Source organism: Saimiri boliviensis, chromosome 16 (assembly GCF_048565385.1).
Source record: "Saimiri boliviensis isolate mSaiBol1 chromosome 16, mSaiBol1.pri, whole genome shotgun sequence".
In the NCBI taxonomy this organism is placed as follows: Eukaryota; Metazoa; Chordata; class Mammalia; order Primates; family Cebidae; genus Saimiri; species Saimiri boliviensis.
In genome coordinates, this window is record NC_133464.1 from 65,234,807 (window position 1) to 65,250,896 (window position 16,090).

Below are 16,090 nucleotides of genomic sequence, written 5' to 3' on the forward strand. Positions count from 1 at the left end.
CACTACTAAACACCAACTTCCTATTCCCTAGCCACACTCAACTCCTGAGAGGTGTCCAAACTCAGCATGCCGCTTCACGAGCCCGGCTTTTGCCTGGTCCTTACTTTTTCATGGAGTGTTCTCATTCTCTTTGTGCCCTGTACTCTAACTGGGCAGCTCCTATTTGTTTTTCAACACCCAGGGGATAAGTCTTCTGCCCTCAGAAACACCCCCAGGCTGCTATCTGTTAGCCATCATTTTTTATATACACTCAAATTATACCAAATATCATATGTCTTTCTTCCCTTGCCCCTTGCAACTGCCCCCAAGTCACTAAAAGCAAGGATTGTGTCTTACTCATCTTGATAACTATGGTGCCAAGCCTAAAGTTCCTGGCCTTTCGTGTGTGCTCATTGTTAAATAAATGCGAGCAAATCAATAAAGAAATGCCTCAAAGGCTAATGTATAGAAAATTTGTAAAATTCTAGTTTATATCTTTCTAGCTAAGATGTATTATATTGACCATTTCTTTTACAGTAGTTGGCAGCAGATTTAAATGCTAAAAAGTGACCCTCATTATCACTTTACATTTTTATTTCTTACCTCATTGTCCCTACTCAGCACTTTATTATTTTCATTATATTGGCTTCTTGCCCTTACTCGTGGATAAAGGAGAATGTGGCAATGTCAGAATCACACTAAGGAGATGATGTGGAAGGAGATTCAAGGTCATGACCTAGGAGTAAAAATCCTTGGGGTATACTGAGACACCACAGAAGTCTTAAAGTGATGTGCTGCTAAAGCCATTTCTCCTACTCCTGGCCACAAGCCTCAGGAACACAGCCTGCCGGCCTTCTTCCCCAGTAATCATCATTTCCTTGGATCCACTTGGACTTTCTGTAACTCCTCTTCTCGCAGCTCTTGAGGGCTTTGCAAGGAACTGCCAGGGCTAATGAAAACGCAATTTGAAAGTCTTCCTTAGGCACATTCACTAAGTACTGTGTCTGTCAGCAGGTGTGGCTCTGTGTCTGTGGTGAGCCCCCTCCTCTGCTGGGACTTTGTCCCAGTGCCTGGAGAGCACCTTCTCAAACTGTAGACCTCACTGGCACTGGGACTGATCTGAGTGCCCCTGTCAGCCTGCCCAGCCTCAGAAAGGAAGCTGTGGAGAGCCCGTTCTCACCGAGAGTTCACCATGTCCACTCTAGCCTAGGCCCAGAAACCCTGCACCCAGGCTGCCTGACTCACATGCAGCACGGGTCCCTGGCTTTGGTTTCCACAGTCCCCAAGCTGGTTTCTTAATCTGTAAAATGGGTGGCTTTCGATAAGGACTGTGGCTCCACTGAGATCAGCAGAAGGGCATTTCACTTTATGGTCCCTTTACTCTTCCAGCTCTGACATCTCATACACAAGTGCGAGTGCACACACACACACACACACACACACACACACAAAATCTAGAATTTCTGGTCTGTACTTCTAGGGCACACTATATTGAATGAGCACTTGGTTCTATGCTCCATCCAACAGTTGATTAGGTAAACCCTGGACAAGGCACCTAATGCCTTTGAGCCTCCATTTCTAGACCTACAGAATAAGGAAATTAAATGGTTTTCAAGGTCCATATTGCTTTAAAATTCTGAATAGATCAGAGGGTTAAAGAACTCCTCAGACCCCATTTATGTCACAGAACTGCTGTCCATGGAGGCCATAATATAGAAATATGTTCCTTGACGGAAGCAGAGGTATTTATTAAAAGCATGCTGTGTTCCCAGCACACAGAGTCAATGTTGCCAATATGTTAGTGCTCACCTAGGCCTGTACTACACATTAGATGTTCTGTATTTTGGTAATATCGTTACATTTATCTTTACCTTTGTAAATACAACTATGTAATTGAGCTTCATCTCATTGTTTTGGGTCACCGAGAGACTGCCTCTAATGGCCCTAAGTGGCTCTGGATGCGTGACAAAATGGCTAGTCCATTAGTCCAGTTCCTACCGGCTCTTCCTTCAGGACCGCTTATCGTTGTTTTTCTGGAATTTAACAGGAAAATTAGCTTAAAGTAACTAGTTATTTTTAAAAAGAGCTCAAAGCATCTATTTTTCATAGCTGTGCAAAAGCAAAAAAGAAATAATATTCATTTTTCACTTCATGCAAGAACCTCACTTGCATGAGGTTCTCGAAATAGAAAATCATAATCAGGACAACTTTTCACTTCTTCAGATGTTTTATATAGAATATCATTTGGCTTCTAAATCTGTGATTCCTTTTTTGTCTGTGGCTCCAGATTTTCATAATCTACCACTATTAAGCAGAAGTGGTAATTTATGAAAAAATTTGGGTTTGAAAAGCTTATTATTTTCATGAAGATAAAAAGTAAAATAAGAATGTTAACCATTTGAGCCCTGTTGCCTAAGGGCACTGAGGGGAGTTGAGCCCCATCTCTCTCCCATTGCAGTAGCTCCTCTTAAATAAAGTCTCCCTTACCATCTAAAAAAAAAAAAAAAAAAAAAGGCATTGGTTCTTCTTTCTTTTTCTTCTTAGCATTATGGATATTCTTTTGGAATTAGGAGTTATGTTAAATAAGGTGAAGACAGCTATGGGAAAACTAGAAATTGTTTCTTGAATTGTAACAATTTAAAAGTAATTATGTTTAGATAGAGACAAATACAGAAAAAATAATTTACAGAGGGTAAATGCATATGCTATATATAGGTGTATATAAATAAATAAAAGACTATTTATTAACATTTTGATAGAACTTCTAAAATTCTTACACTTAAGGCAAGTATTTAATTTTTACAAATCTTTTAACACTAATATGGGATTTAGGAATGATTAATCACCAACAAACAACAGTTCTAAGAACAAAGCAAATTTATAGTTAAAAAATTTAAGCCTAGTAATGCAATTTTTGTAATGATAGAACAATTAGTTACAAAATAGGCATTTTTAGGTCTCTTCAATGAATATATTTAAGTCCTTGCATCTTTTAAAATAGTTTTTATTCCCTTGTTTCTTTTAGTTTAAAATGCTTTAAGTCAAAATACTACATGTAGGCTGAGCGTGGTGGCTCATGCCTATAATCTCAACACTTTGGAAGACCAAGGTGAGAGGATTGCCTGAGCCCAGGAGCTCGAGATAAGCCTGGGCAACATGGCAAGACCCTGTCTCTATTTTAAAAAAATTAAAAAAGAATAGGTAGCTAAAGTAGCCAAATTCATAAAAACAGAAATTACAGTGGCAGGTACCAAGGGCAGGAGAAGGGAGAAATGGGAAGTTATTTAATGGATAGCGTCGGATCTGCAGATAAAAAAGTTCTGAAGATCTGTTTTACAGTAATAACAATATGCTTAACACTACTGAACTGTGCATTTAAAAATGGTTAGTATGGTAAATTTTGTTATGTGTTTTTTACTGCAATAAAAAATGGTACATGAAAATACAAAGATCAGATAGAATTAACTTTAAAATTTAGCAGTTTCTTCTTTTTTTTTTTCATTCTTCCCAGTCTGCTACTTAGGGGCAGTTATTTTTCCATTTTTAAGATGTAATTTACATATGACAAAGTTTCCCTTTTTAGTATATGGTAATACTGTTGTTTTTTAATGCAGAGGGTACACGCACAGGCTTGTTACATGGGCATGTTATGTGATGCTGAGTTTTGGGGTTCTAATGATCCTGCTGCCCAAGTGGTGAACATGGTACCTGATAGGTAGCCCTTCAGACCTGGCTTCCCTCCCTCCCCACTTTTGGAGTCTCCAGTGTTTATTGTTTCCATCTTTGAATTCTAAATGTTTTGAAAAGCAGTGGGCACACAACCACTACAGTTTAGATACGTGATAGTTCCATCACCCACAACAATCTCCCCTCTCCTACCGCAAGGTTCTGCGAACTTCTGATCTGGTTTTTTGTCTCTATAGTTTTACCTTCTCTAGAATGTCTCATAAATAGAATCATATGGTTTGCAATCTTTGAGTGTGGCTTCTTTCTCTTCACATAATATACCTGAGATTCATTCAGCTTGTTATGTGTATCAGTGGTTTGTTTCTTTATATTGCTGAGTATTATTCCATCGTCCAGATGTGCCATAGTTTGCTTATCCATTCTCCAGTTGAGTGACATTTGGTTGGTTTCCAGTCTGGGATGATTAAAAATAAAGTCATTCTAAGTATTCATGTCTAGATTTTTGTGATAACATGTTTTCATTTCTCTTGGATAAATAACTTGAATTGGGATTACTGGTTTTTATGGAACTCTCTGGGTCTAACTTTATAAATCATTGCAAAACTATTCTGCAAAGTGGTTGTACCATTTTGCATTCCCACCATCAATATATGTGTTCCAATTTTTCTGCCTTCTTTTCAGCACTTTGTATTTTCAAGTTTAAAATTTAAATGATATTTTAGCTATTCTGATAGGTGTGTAGTGGTATATCATTATGGTTTTAATTTGCATTTCTCTAACAATTAATGGTGTTCAGCATTTTTTCCAGATGCTTATTTGCCATTCATATATCTTTGATAATGTGATAGTTCATGTTTTTTGCCCATTTCTTTTATTAGGTTGTTTGTTTTCTTGTTATTGAGTTTTGAGTTCTTTATATATTCTGGATATAAGTCCCTTATCAGGTATGTGACTTACAGTATTTAATTCTGGTCTATAGTTTGTTTTTTCATTTTTGTAACATTATCTTTTTTTTTTTTTAAAGCCTACAGCACCTGGTATTCCCAGGTGGTCTCCCACCCAAGTACTAACCAGGCCCGACCCTGCTTAGCTTCTGAGATTAGACGCGATCAGGCGTGTTCAGGGTGATACGGCTGTAGACTCTTGTAACATTGTCTTTCAAAAAACATTATCTTTTTCATTATGGTAAAAAGTCCAGTTTATCCAATTTTTGCTTCTATGGATTGCGCTTTTGGTGTCTTACCTAAGAAATCTTTACTGGCACAAGGTTTAAAAGATTTCTCTTATGTTTCCTTGCAGAAGTTTTATAGGTTGGGATTTTACATTTAGGTCTGTGATCCATTTAAAGTTAATATTTATTTTGGTATAAAGAATGGATCAATTTGTACTTTTTTTTTTTTTTTTTTGCAGTTCTAATACCACTTGCTGAAGACTCTTTTCTGAATTAAATTGATTTACATATTTGTGGAAAATAAATTTGCGGTGTGTGTGTCTCTGACCTCTCTGTTTTGTTATGTTACTCTGTGTCTGTCCTTTTACTACTACCACATTGTGGTGATGCAAGTAGCTTTACAGAAAATCTTGAGATCAGTTAGTGGGAGTCTTCAGCTTTGTTCTTTTCCAAAAATTGTTTCGATTATTCTAGTTTCTTAGCTTTTATATATAAATTTTAGAATCACTTTGTCATTTTCAATAAAATGTCTTAGAATTTTGATAGGGATTACACTGACTCTATATGGTAGCTGGGAAGTGTGGAATTGATAGCTTAATGGTATTATCTTCTAATCCATACACATGGGGTATCTCACCATTTGTCAGGTGCTCTTTGAGTGCTTTCAGCAGTGTTTTACAGCTTTTAGCATAGAGATCTACGTATTTTGTTAGATTTACACTGTTTCATGTATTTTGTGTTTTAAAATTTCACTTTTCTTCATTGCTTGTATATAGAAATATATTTGATATTTGTATGTTGAACTTCCAGCTTGTGACCTCAAGAAATTTATATCTTGTTAGTTCCGATAATTTATTTGTAAATTTTTTGGGAAGCACATAGATGAGTCATGTTATCTGCGAATAGAGATTTTTTTTTCTTTCTAGTCTGGATGACTTTTATTTCTTTTTCTTGCCTTATTGCCTGGCTGTTACCTTCAGTATGATGTTGAATAGGAATGCTGAGAGTGGACTCCAGGGGAAAGCATTTATTATTTTACTGTTGAGTATGATGTTTGCTTAAGGTTTTTTATAGCTGCTCCTTATCAGGTTGAGGAGGTTACCTTCAATTCCTATTTTGCTTAAAGTTTTTCTCTTTTTCTAAATCATGAATGGATGGTGATATTGTCAAATGCTTTTGCTGCATATAATGAGATTATGTATATTCTTTGTCCTCTGTTGATAGAATAAGAATTACATTGATTAATTTTTGAATGTTTACTTTGTATTCCCAGGATAAATGCCACTCATTCATATTACTCTTTTTATATATAGTTGGATTTGATTTGCTAAAATTTTGTTAAGAACTTTTGCATCTATGTTCATTAGAGCTGTTAGTAGGTAGTTTTTCTTTTTTTTATAATGTCTTTATCTGGCTTTAGTGTTAAGGGAATGCTGGCCTCATAGAATGAGTTATAAAGTGGTTTTTTTTCCTCTCTCTCTCTCTTTAGTTTTCTGGAAGCGTTTGTATAGAATTAATATTATTTCTTTCTTTAAATATTTAGTGGAATTTGCCAGTGAAACCATTTGAGTCTGAGGTTTTCTTTATAGGAAGAGCTTAAACTATAAATTCAGTTTTGCAAATAGATACAGGACTATTCACATTATCTACTTCTTCTCATGTGAGTTTTGGTAGTTTGTGTCTTTATAAGAATTTGTCCATTTTTGTTTAAATTGTTAAATTTATTGAAGTAAATTTTGATATGCCTTGTTTTTATTTTCATTCAGTTCAAAATACTTCCTGATTTTCCTTTTGATTACTTATTTGACCCATGGGTTACTTAGATGTGTGTATTTTTTCCCCAAGCATTTGGAAATTTTTCAGATAATCTCATGTTATTGATTTCTAATTTAATTACATTGTTGTCAGAGAACATATGATAAAATTGACCTTTTATCATTATGTAATGACCTTTATTCTTAATAATATTCTTTACACTGCAGTCTACTTTGAGTAATATAGCCATCTCAGCTTTCTTTTATTATTAACATGGCATATCTTCTTCCATATTCTTTTTGTGCTTATTTGTATTTTTATATTTAAAGTATATTTCTTATAGGTAGCATATAGTTGTATCTTGCTTTTTCATCCAATCTGGCAATATCTGCTTTTTAATTGAGGTGCTTAGTTGAGACCATTTATATTTAATGTGATTATTGTTTTGTTTTTTTTTCTTTCTTTCTTTCTTTTTCTTTTTCTTTTTCTTTTTTTTTTTTTTTGAGACAGAGTCTTGCTTTGTTGCCGAGGCTGTAGCGCAGTGGCATGATCTCAGCTGCAACCTCTGCCTCCCGGGTTCAAGCGATTCTCCTGCCTCAGCCCCCCAAATAGCTGGGATTACAGGCAAGCGTCACCATGCCCCACTAATATTTGTAGTTCTAGCAGAGATGGGGTTTCACCATGTTGTCCAGGTGGATCTTGAACTCCTGACCTCAAGGGACCCACCCACCTTGGCCTCCTAAAGTGCTGAGATTATAGGTGTGAGCCACCACGCCCAACCTAATGCGATTATTGTTGATATAATTGGTATAAATCGATTATCTTACTATTCTTTTTTTTTTATTCTATTCTTTATTCCCCTTTTCCTCTTATTCTACTTTCTTTTAGATTACACATTTTCTTCTGATTCCATTTTATCTTTCTATGTTGGCTTATTAAATTTAGAGTTTATAGCATACGTCTTTAACTTACCACAGCATACTCAGCAGTATAGAGTTTATCGCATACATATTTAACTTATTTACTCAGCAGTATACTTCCTTTACCCCTTCCCAGTCCTTGTTCTATTTTTGTCACACATTTTACATCTACATATTGTAGTGCATTCCCATATATTGTTATTTTTGCTTTCAACAGTCAATGGCTATTATAGAAAGAGCCTCCCCATGTTGCCGAGGCTGGCCTTAAACTCGTAGGCTCAAGGGGTTCTCCCCGCTCAGCCTCTTGAGGAGCTGGGACTACAGGTTTGTGGCACGGCAGCTAGGAATAATCAATTATCTTAAGAGATTTAAATAGTAAAGGGGGGAAAGTTTTTGTATTTAACCATGTAATTATCATTTCTGGTGCTCTTCATTCTTTTGCGTAGATCTAGATTTTTCATCTGGTATCATTTTCCTTCTGTCTGAAGGAGATAAGAGTAATGAATCCTTCCAGCTTTTGTATGCCTGAAAAAGTCTTAATTTCACCTTAAATTTCTGAAAGATATTTTCACTGGGCATAGAATTATAGATTGTCAGGGTTTTTTCTTTCCATTAAAGTGCACTGCCTTCTGTCTAGCATTGTTTCCAACCAGAAGTCTGCTCTCATTCTTACCTTTGTGGCTCTGTACATAATCTAGTTTTCTCTGGCTGCTTCTAAGATTTTATCACTGATAGTAAACAATTTGATTATGATATGCCTTGTAGATTTATTCACAATTCCCTGTGTGGGGTTTGGTTAGCTTCTTGGATCTGTAGGTTATTGTTTTAATAAAATTTGAGGAAAATTGCCATTTAAACTGTTTTCTCTCCTTTTTTTAAATCAGGGATTTCACTACAGATATATTTGGTTGCTTGAAATTGTCTCACAGCTTATTGATGCTTTGTTGGTTTTTTTTGTTTGTTTGTTTGTTTTTTTGAGACAGTCTCGCTCTGTCACCGAGGCTGGAGTGCAGTGGCACAGTCTTGGCTCACTGCAGCCTCCACCTCCTGGGTTCAAGCGATTCTCCCGCCTCCACCTCCTGAGTAGCTGGGATTACAGGTGTCCCCCACCATACCTGGTTATTTTATATTTTTAGTAGAGACAGGGTTTCACCACGTCAGCCAGGTTGGTCTTGAACTCCTGACCTCAAGAGATGCACCCACCCCAGCCTCCCAAAGTGCTGGGATTACAGGCATGAGCCACCGCACCTGGGCGATCTGTTCTTTTGATTCAATGTTTCTTCTGTATTTTATTTTGGATAGTTTCTGTTGCTCATATATCACTAATACTTCTGCCCTATCTAATCTACTATTAATATCATCTAGTATTTTTTTCCTCAAATATTGTATTTTTCATCTTGATAATTTAATTTAGGTTTCCTTATACTTCTCACACCTGTCCTTAATGTGCTAATGTTTTCCTCTACCTTCTTGAACATGTAAAATATAACTGTTTTTAATGTTCCTGTTTATAAATCATCTTTGTCATATCTGGGTCATTTTGATTAATTTTTCTCCTCATGAGTCACATTTTCCTTCTTGTTTATATGCCTGATACTTTTTATTGGATGCCAGACATTGTGAATTATTAGATGCTAGAGACTTTATTAAATATCCTTGAGCTTTGTTTTGGGAGAAAATTAAGTCGCTTGGAAACAGTTTGACCTTCTAAGGCTTCCTTTTAAAGTGCTTTATGTAGGACCAAACACTCTTCAGTCTAGGACTAATTTTTCCCTTATAAATTAGTCCTTGACTGAAGGGAATTAGAATTCTTCTAATCATTCGGAAAGATACTTAGGCAGTAACGTTCTGAATATCTGATATCCCTGTTTACAGTTTTTTCATTTAGGCTGGTGGGTGGTAATATCAACTGATGCCTACCCTCTGTGATTTCTGAAAATTGTTCTGCCTGCTTCTTTCGGGTGGTTCTTTCCCCAGCCTCGGGTGGTTCCCTCACATGCAGGTGTGGTAAGGACTCTGCTGAAGCCTGGAAGCAGGAGGAACTGCTGCAGATCTCTCTCTAAACCTCTTTTATTTTGAAGTTTTTTTAAAAATCAAAGTAATACATATACATACCTAAAGAGCGAATAGAATAGGAAAAAAATAGCATTTCCCTTTTTTCACTCACCCAGTCTGTGCCTCAGACATAGCCACCTTTAAGTTTTAGTTGTTTTTCCTCATCTTTACCTTCACATTTCTATGTAATATACTTATGCTATTTCTTGCCTTTTCAATTTTAGATATTAGGTAAGCAGGTTGTAGCAGATTAGGATTTCGCACTTTAAAACCATTCCTACCATGCAATTGTTCTTCCTGTTATCTTCTCAATAAAGTTAACTTTTTAAAGGTGAATCCATTTAAAAAATTAATATGGTCATGTAAATTTTGTTTTTGAGTATTCCATGTTTTCGTCCTTGCTCTGTTTTCAGTAAAACTGCCTTTGAGCTTATCTAATTGTTCCATTAGATCTGTCATGTGACTATCAGTAGCTCCCCTGCGGCCTGCAGATGCTCAGATGTGTTAGATCATCTGTGTGTTCATTAGCATGGAAGCTCTCCCTCCTGGAGTTCTTCATCCTCCCTTCCCATGGCAGACCAGGTACAGACCAGCTGCAGCTTGGGCTCGCCTCTGCAGTCCCCCCGAGATCCCCTGCACTCTCCGCCTGTTGATTTCCTCCCTTTCCTCCTGGTTCCTATTTCCCATGCCTGCCTTTTTTCTTGATTTGCTCCTCCATTTTGGTGTCTAAGGTATCTAAAAATATTTTAATCCTCCTTTTACACTCAAATGATGATTTGGCCAAGTAAAGAATTCTGGATAAAAAACTCTTTTCTTTCAGAATTTTAAAGACATTTTCTTCACTGTTTTCTGGCTGCCAGCAAAGTGGTTCTGTTGCTGGTCCCTGTGTTTGTAACTTGTTTCTTCCATTTGGAAGCTTTTTAGGATTTTCTCTCTATGCCTAGCGATGTAAGGTTTCATGATGGTGTTCTTTGGTGGAGGGCTTTTTCATTTCTGGAGGTTGGGCATTTGGTCATCTCATTTAACTGGAGACTTGTGCCCTTTAGTTCTGGAACAATTCTTAAATTATTTGATAATTCTCTTCCTTCTTTTCTCTCTCCAAAATAGAAACTCTCCTATTTTGATGTTGGACCTCCTAGATTTATCCTTTAAGTTTCTTTATCTCACAATTCAGATTTTGTTCTTTTTTTTTCACTCTTTTTTTTTTTTTTTTTTTTGAGACAGAGTCTCGCCCTGTTGCCCAGGCTGGAGTGCAATGATGAGATCTCTCACTGTGACCTCCGCCTCCTGCGTTCAAGCAACTCTGTCAGCCTTGGCAGTAGCTGGGATTATAGGCATGTACCACCACGCCTGGCTAATTTTTTGTTGTTGTTGTTGTTTTTGTTGTTTTTTAGTAGAAACAGGGTTTTACCTTGTTGGCAAGGCTGGTCTCCAACTCCCAACCTCAAGTGACCTGCCTGCCTCAGCCTCTCAAAGTGCTGGGATTACAGGAATGAGCCATTGCGCTTGTGCCTGGCCGCTGTTCTACTTTTTGGAAGTTTTTTTCAACCAGCCTTTCTGTGGAGATCAAGGAAATGTAAAATGTGGTTGAATATAACAGCCTTTTCTTCTTTTGCTTTCTTTGGCATTTCTTCTTGTTTTGACAGTGTGTGGGACCCAACACTAAAACATTATTTGTTGTTTATCTGCCATTCACATTTAACTGAGAGTCCTGTAGTTTCATTTGTTAAACCTGCCTAGTGAGAGTAAACTAGAAACATGGAGGTGATGTGGGAGTCCTTAGGCAGCAGTGATTTGGTCAGGACACGGTAATGTGCCTTCGCTGCTTTCCTGGCAGTTGTTTGAGATTTGCAAGGAGTTTGGACAGGGGGAGAAAGGGGTTACTCTATTTGAGTGCTGAATCTCTGGCCATAGCTATGTTGGCCAAGTCAGATCAAGTTTTTAAGAAAAGCACATGTTATAGGAATGAGAAACACTCAGGCCTGTTCCTCTTCTCCTGTCTGATCATGGTTGCTACCAGTATGAAGTCACGGTTGAATTGGGATCCATGTAAAAAGGCTCTTAGTCAGACTACAACAGAAAATACCTCAGTCTCAATTGTCCAGGATGTTTAATGTGTATGAATTACCTCCTGATCTTTGCTCAGTGCCTGAAATTGACTTATGGTCCAGGCCAGGCGTCCCCAAACTTTTTACACAGGGGGCCAGTTCACTGTCCCTCAGACCATTGGAGGGCCGCCACATACTGTGCTCCTCTCACTGACCACCAATGAAAGAGGTGCCCCTTCCTGAAGTGCGGCTGGGGGTGGGGTGGTGGGGGCCAGATAAATGGCCTCAGGGGGCCTCGTGCGGCCGCTGTAGTTTGGGGACGCCTGATCCAGGCCTTCAAGGTTCTCCCCTGGAAGCCTTGTAGTGTCTTCTCTGTCCTGTCAGCAATTCTCAGTGAGCTCTGACTAGGCATCAGACATATAGATTGTTAATCTTGCAATTAGAAGAGCCTTTGAATGTAATTCTAGCCATTTGTCCTACAGACATTTTTGATCCAAGGATTTTCCCTCCATGGAGCTTTCCATTTCCTTTTTCAAATTAAGCCTTTTCAGTTTCCGTACAAAAGAATAGTTTTAAAGGAATCTAGCACGTTTATATGAAATATATGAAAATATTAGATTTCTATGGTTGCATATCTTTTGGCCCAACAAATTCTCCAGAAGTGTGCATGCACACATACATATGTTTAAGGATGTATGTAGAAGGATGTTTCTTGCAATTTTATTTAAAATAGCCAAATATTAACAATAAACTATAATGTCTTTCAATGGGTTAAATAGACTATGGTTGCTTATATTTGCTTCTCTTGCTTGATACAATGGATGATCAGTTAAAATGATTGAAATAGAAATAGCTTTCTGTTTATGTTGAAGAACAGCATGAGTAAGTTTATTTTAGTAATTTTTTAAAACTCCAGCTGGGGATTTAAAATTTATTTTTATATGACCTTAGAGTTTTATTTTTTAAAGCTTTAAAAAGAGCTTAAAATAAAATAGCTTTAAAAATAGCTTAAATGGTGCTATAATACCTTTTTTGTGAAGCTGGCATTCAGTTAAAATATGTAAATAAAATTTAGCACACAAGTAGTTTTAGGTATAACTTTAACTTTCAAAATATAGAAACGATCATGTAGTAAATAATATTCTGATTAGCATTCTTAGACATAGGGACCACATGCCTGCTTCCCAAATAATTATGATTTTTAAGTTTCTACTTAGTCTCCTTTTTATTGGAAATGGGTATCTTTTTTTAAGTATCATATGAGTTAATATATTTAATTTTTTAATTCATAAATTTAATTATTCAAAAGCCAAGCCTTAAAATTTGGAGAACAATATGAACCTTTCAGTAAAAAGGGCATCTCATCACTTTATAGTCACATTTTGGTTTTTAACCCAAAAGAGAACTGTGGTCTTTATCATCTACTGCGCTCACCAGATCTGGTCTGGTTCTTCCTAATTTCTTTGGACAGTTTCTGAAAACCAAATCTACCCACCCCTACTACCAGCATTGAGTCAGCTTAACAGCTCTAACTGTCAAAATGGCTCTGATGGCAATTTTAGAAAAGAGTGCTGCTTGAGGAAACATCCTTATTTGGGAGAGAAGACTGTGTGTGTTTGTGCATGTGTGTGTATTACATATATATGTTCTACGGTCAGATTTTATGTTGGAATTATTTGTGATGACACAATTTATCTATGGATTACAGAGGTCTCCCCAAGTACTTTGTAGATTTTTTGTTTTTTATAGTATCTTGCCATTAGAGGGCAGTATTGTAGAGGTTAAATTTTCTTTCTCGCATGTATTGACTTGCAAGCTGTTTATGTTGTATAATAATTAAGCAAACTTCAGGGCTTAGATTTCTAGTATATTAAACTGTAGCCTTAATTGAAGCATCCCTGCAAGTAATTTAAATTAATATAGGAAATTTTGAAAGGGTTAAGCTATCTTACACCCACATCTCTTGATTTTGGTTTGGAGAAGGGAATTATTTGGTCAGTGTGGCCAAGAGGGTGAAACAGAGGTGAGCCTACAGCATCTATTGGCTGCTTAACTGTTTTTAACCACCATTATGTCCTGCTTTTTCTGGTTCTGGACACTGCAAATGGGACAAAGAGACTAACTTCAGGGATTTCTGTGCTTCGAATACATACTTTACAAAATTTCAATCCCTCCGATGTAAGAAGGCTCATAGGATTGAGGGATTGAGTCTTAAAGGAATTGTCACTCAGCTTCCAAAAACGTGCCTTAGGGACTTACTAAAAATAGATCTATGTGGGATTCAACCTATGGATTGACTTTTCTAGGTCTAAATAGAAGAAGGCATATTTAATTACTGGTGAGAAGGTGCTGATAGGGAGATGTGGTTTTAAGGTTTGTCGCCCTAGGGGCTTTCTGGGAAGATCCTGGATTTTATCTGGTGGAGTCTTTCCCTCAATTTTTATATGCCTAGCAAAGAATATATCATGTTTTTTGTTTTGTCTCTATAAAACAAAAGGTATCTCTCAAAGAGCAAATGTGATTTTTTTCCCTCTAAAATTAAAAAAAAAAAAAGTATGATTTCAGGATAATTATTATCCTTAAAAATAAAACCGTCTATAAAATCCTCCCAGTACCGCTACCGGTAAGAACTAGATAATTGAAATCAAGACACTCGAGCTCTTGCAAGTCTTACAGTGGTGGGACTGGGCATGCCCAGTAGCTCAGACGGTTCTGGTTTCGCCGTTCAGCAGCCTCAGGACGCAGCTCCAGGGACCAGGGTCTGACTCCCTTAAACGTAAGCACGTGCGGGGCCCCCATAGTATTTTTCAAGGACCCTCCACATTTCTGGCTGAAGCAGTGGTCCAGTGTTCTGAGGCTGCCGTGGAAACCTCCGGGCCCAGCACCCAAGTCCCTCTGAGCGCGGCCTGCACCAGGCCAGCCCACCCCACGAGCGGGATCTGGAGAATGGGGGCGGAGGTAGGGGGTGGGGGAAGGCGGGGAAGCAGGGAAGCGGGAGGACCAGGAAGGGAGAAGGGGAAGGGAGAAGGGGGCGGTCCCAGTGGCATGCTGGCCAATCGGCGCAGCTCTTCCCTGCATATATTTTGCACTAAGACTGGGAGTCCCAGTCTAGAGCTGAGCGGAGCCCGGCTGTGGATCTGGGAAGCGCCTCTGCACGGCACTGGGATCCGCATCTTCCCGGGATCACCAAGCCCCCAGAAGCCGGGTTTCTTTAAATTAGGATTGCCGTTTTCTATTTCTTCCTGGGCTGTGGAAAGCCAGAAGATTTTATCTAGCTCATACAAGGCTGCTGGTGTTCCCTCTTTTTTTTCCACGAGGGTGTTTTTGGCTGCAATTGCATGAAATCCCAATGGTGTAGACCAGTGGCGATGGATCTAGGAGTTTACCAACTGAGACATTTTTCAATTTCTTTCTTGTCATCCTTGCTGGGGACTGAAAACGCTTCTGTGAGACTTGATAATAGGTAAATGTCGGCTAGGATAGTTTCTTTAAATTTATTCGTGAGATACTTATAATAATGCAGGTGAAAGATAGCCAGGCGAATTCCTTTGTCCATTGCTGAGAGATATGGTGACATGAATGTTGCTTTTGGAAATGTTTGGAATAACCTTATTTTTGCAAGCCTGGCCAAAGAACAGGCTTTCCCCACATTATATAATTTGGTTCTTTGTGGCTTCCTAAAATAGGGAGATGCCTGGATATTCGTTAGTAAAAGAAGGGCTGGTATTTTCTGGAGGGTGATACATTACATAGTATTAAATAATATTCAAAATATGCTAGCAACATCACAAAATTGTGAGATCCTTTTTTATCTTGGACGTTTAAGATAAATTCCATTTATCGATGACCTTTTTCCCCCCTCTTTTTCAGCTCCTCTGGTGCAAGTGTGGTAGCTATTGACAACAAAATCGAGCAAGCTATGGTATGTACTGATGAAAAATCATTTATACTAAATGTGGGCACAGCACAAAAATGAGATGTTTTGTGGAACCAGTGCACTCCTAAGTTCAGATGATGTTGATTGCTCTTGATGCGCGTAGAAATGCCGGCACTGTCTCCTTTCGGCCAGCGTGGAGCCACCTACCACGGCAGCCGTGGAGGGAGAAAGGGGCCCTGCGGGTATTAAATGGTCTCCTTTCCGAGACTGGTTTCACACGAGGGGATTTTCTCTCGGTGACCATTTTTTTTGCTGGGGATTTGTTAGGGAAGTGCTGGCCCAGCGTCTCCTTCGGTTGGTCGTGAGCACACCTTTAGCGATGTAGCTTTACTAGGAATCCTATCGTTTTACTAGGGAGCCGGGAGGTGGGGAGGGGGGGCGGTGAGCAGAAGTCGGGATCCTTGGTAAAGGCCTTCTAGACTGTGCACAAACGGGTCCCCGGTGGCGCGGGCTCCTGCACAATGAAGAAGAATCAGAGAAAAGTTTTGTTTTCTTAGCCTGCGCCTGGATTTCTCCTATTTTTTATTTCCGCCTTGGC

The 16,090-nt window shown here is 38.3% G+C and overlaps 1 protein-coding gene and 1 non-coding gene across 4 annotated transcripts in view; one reads left to right on the top strand and one right to left on the bottom strand.

Annotated features, from left to right (window-relative positions):
* Positions 1 to 16,090, top strand: part of TSC22D1 (TSC22 domain family member 1) — a 146,452-nt gene that overhangs the window by 128,393 nt on the left and 1,969 nt on the right. The window contains exons 1-2 of one of the 3 annotated variants that reach the window (XM_003934370.4): positions 14,301 to 14,391; positions 15,486 to 15,537. In XM_003934370.4, the coding sequence (XP_003934419.2) occupies positions 15,535 to 15,537 (3 nt within the window). In that variant the 5' untranslated portion in view covers positions 14,301 to 14,391; positions 15,486 to 15,534. Of the gene's footprint in view, positions 1 to 14,300; positions 14,392 to 14,701; positions 15,079 to 15,485; positions 15,538 to 16,090 lie in introns of those variants that run through there. The other 2 variants (XM_003934367.4, XM_039473408.2) reach the window with 2 other exon arrangements.
* Positions 4,689 to 4,807, bottom strand: LOC120365861 (5S ribosomal RNA). The gene has a single exon (XR_005580702.1). It is a non-coding gene; the product is annotated as a 5S ribosomal RNA (ribosomal RNA).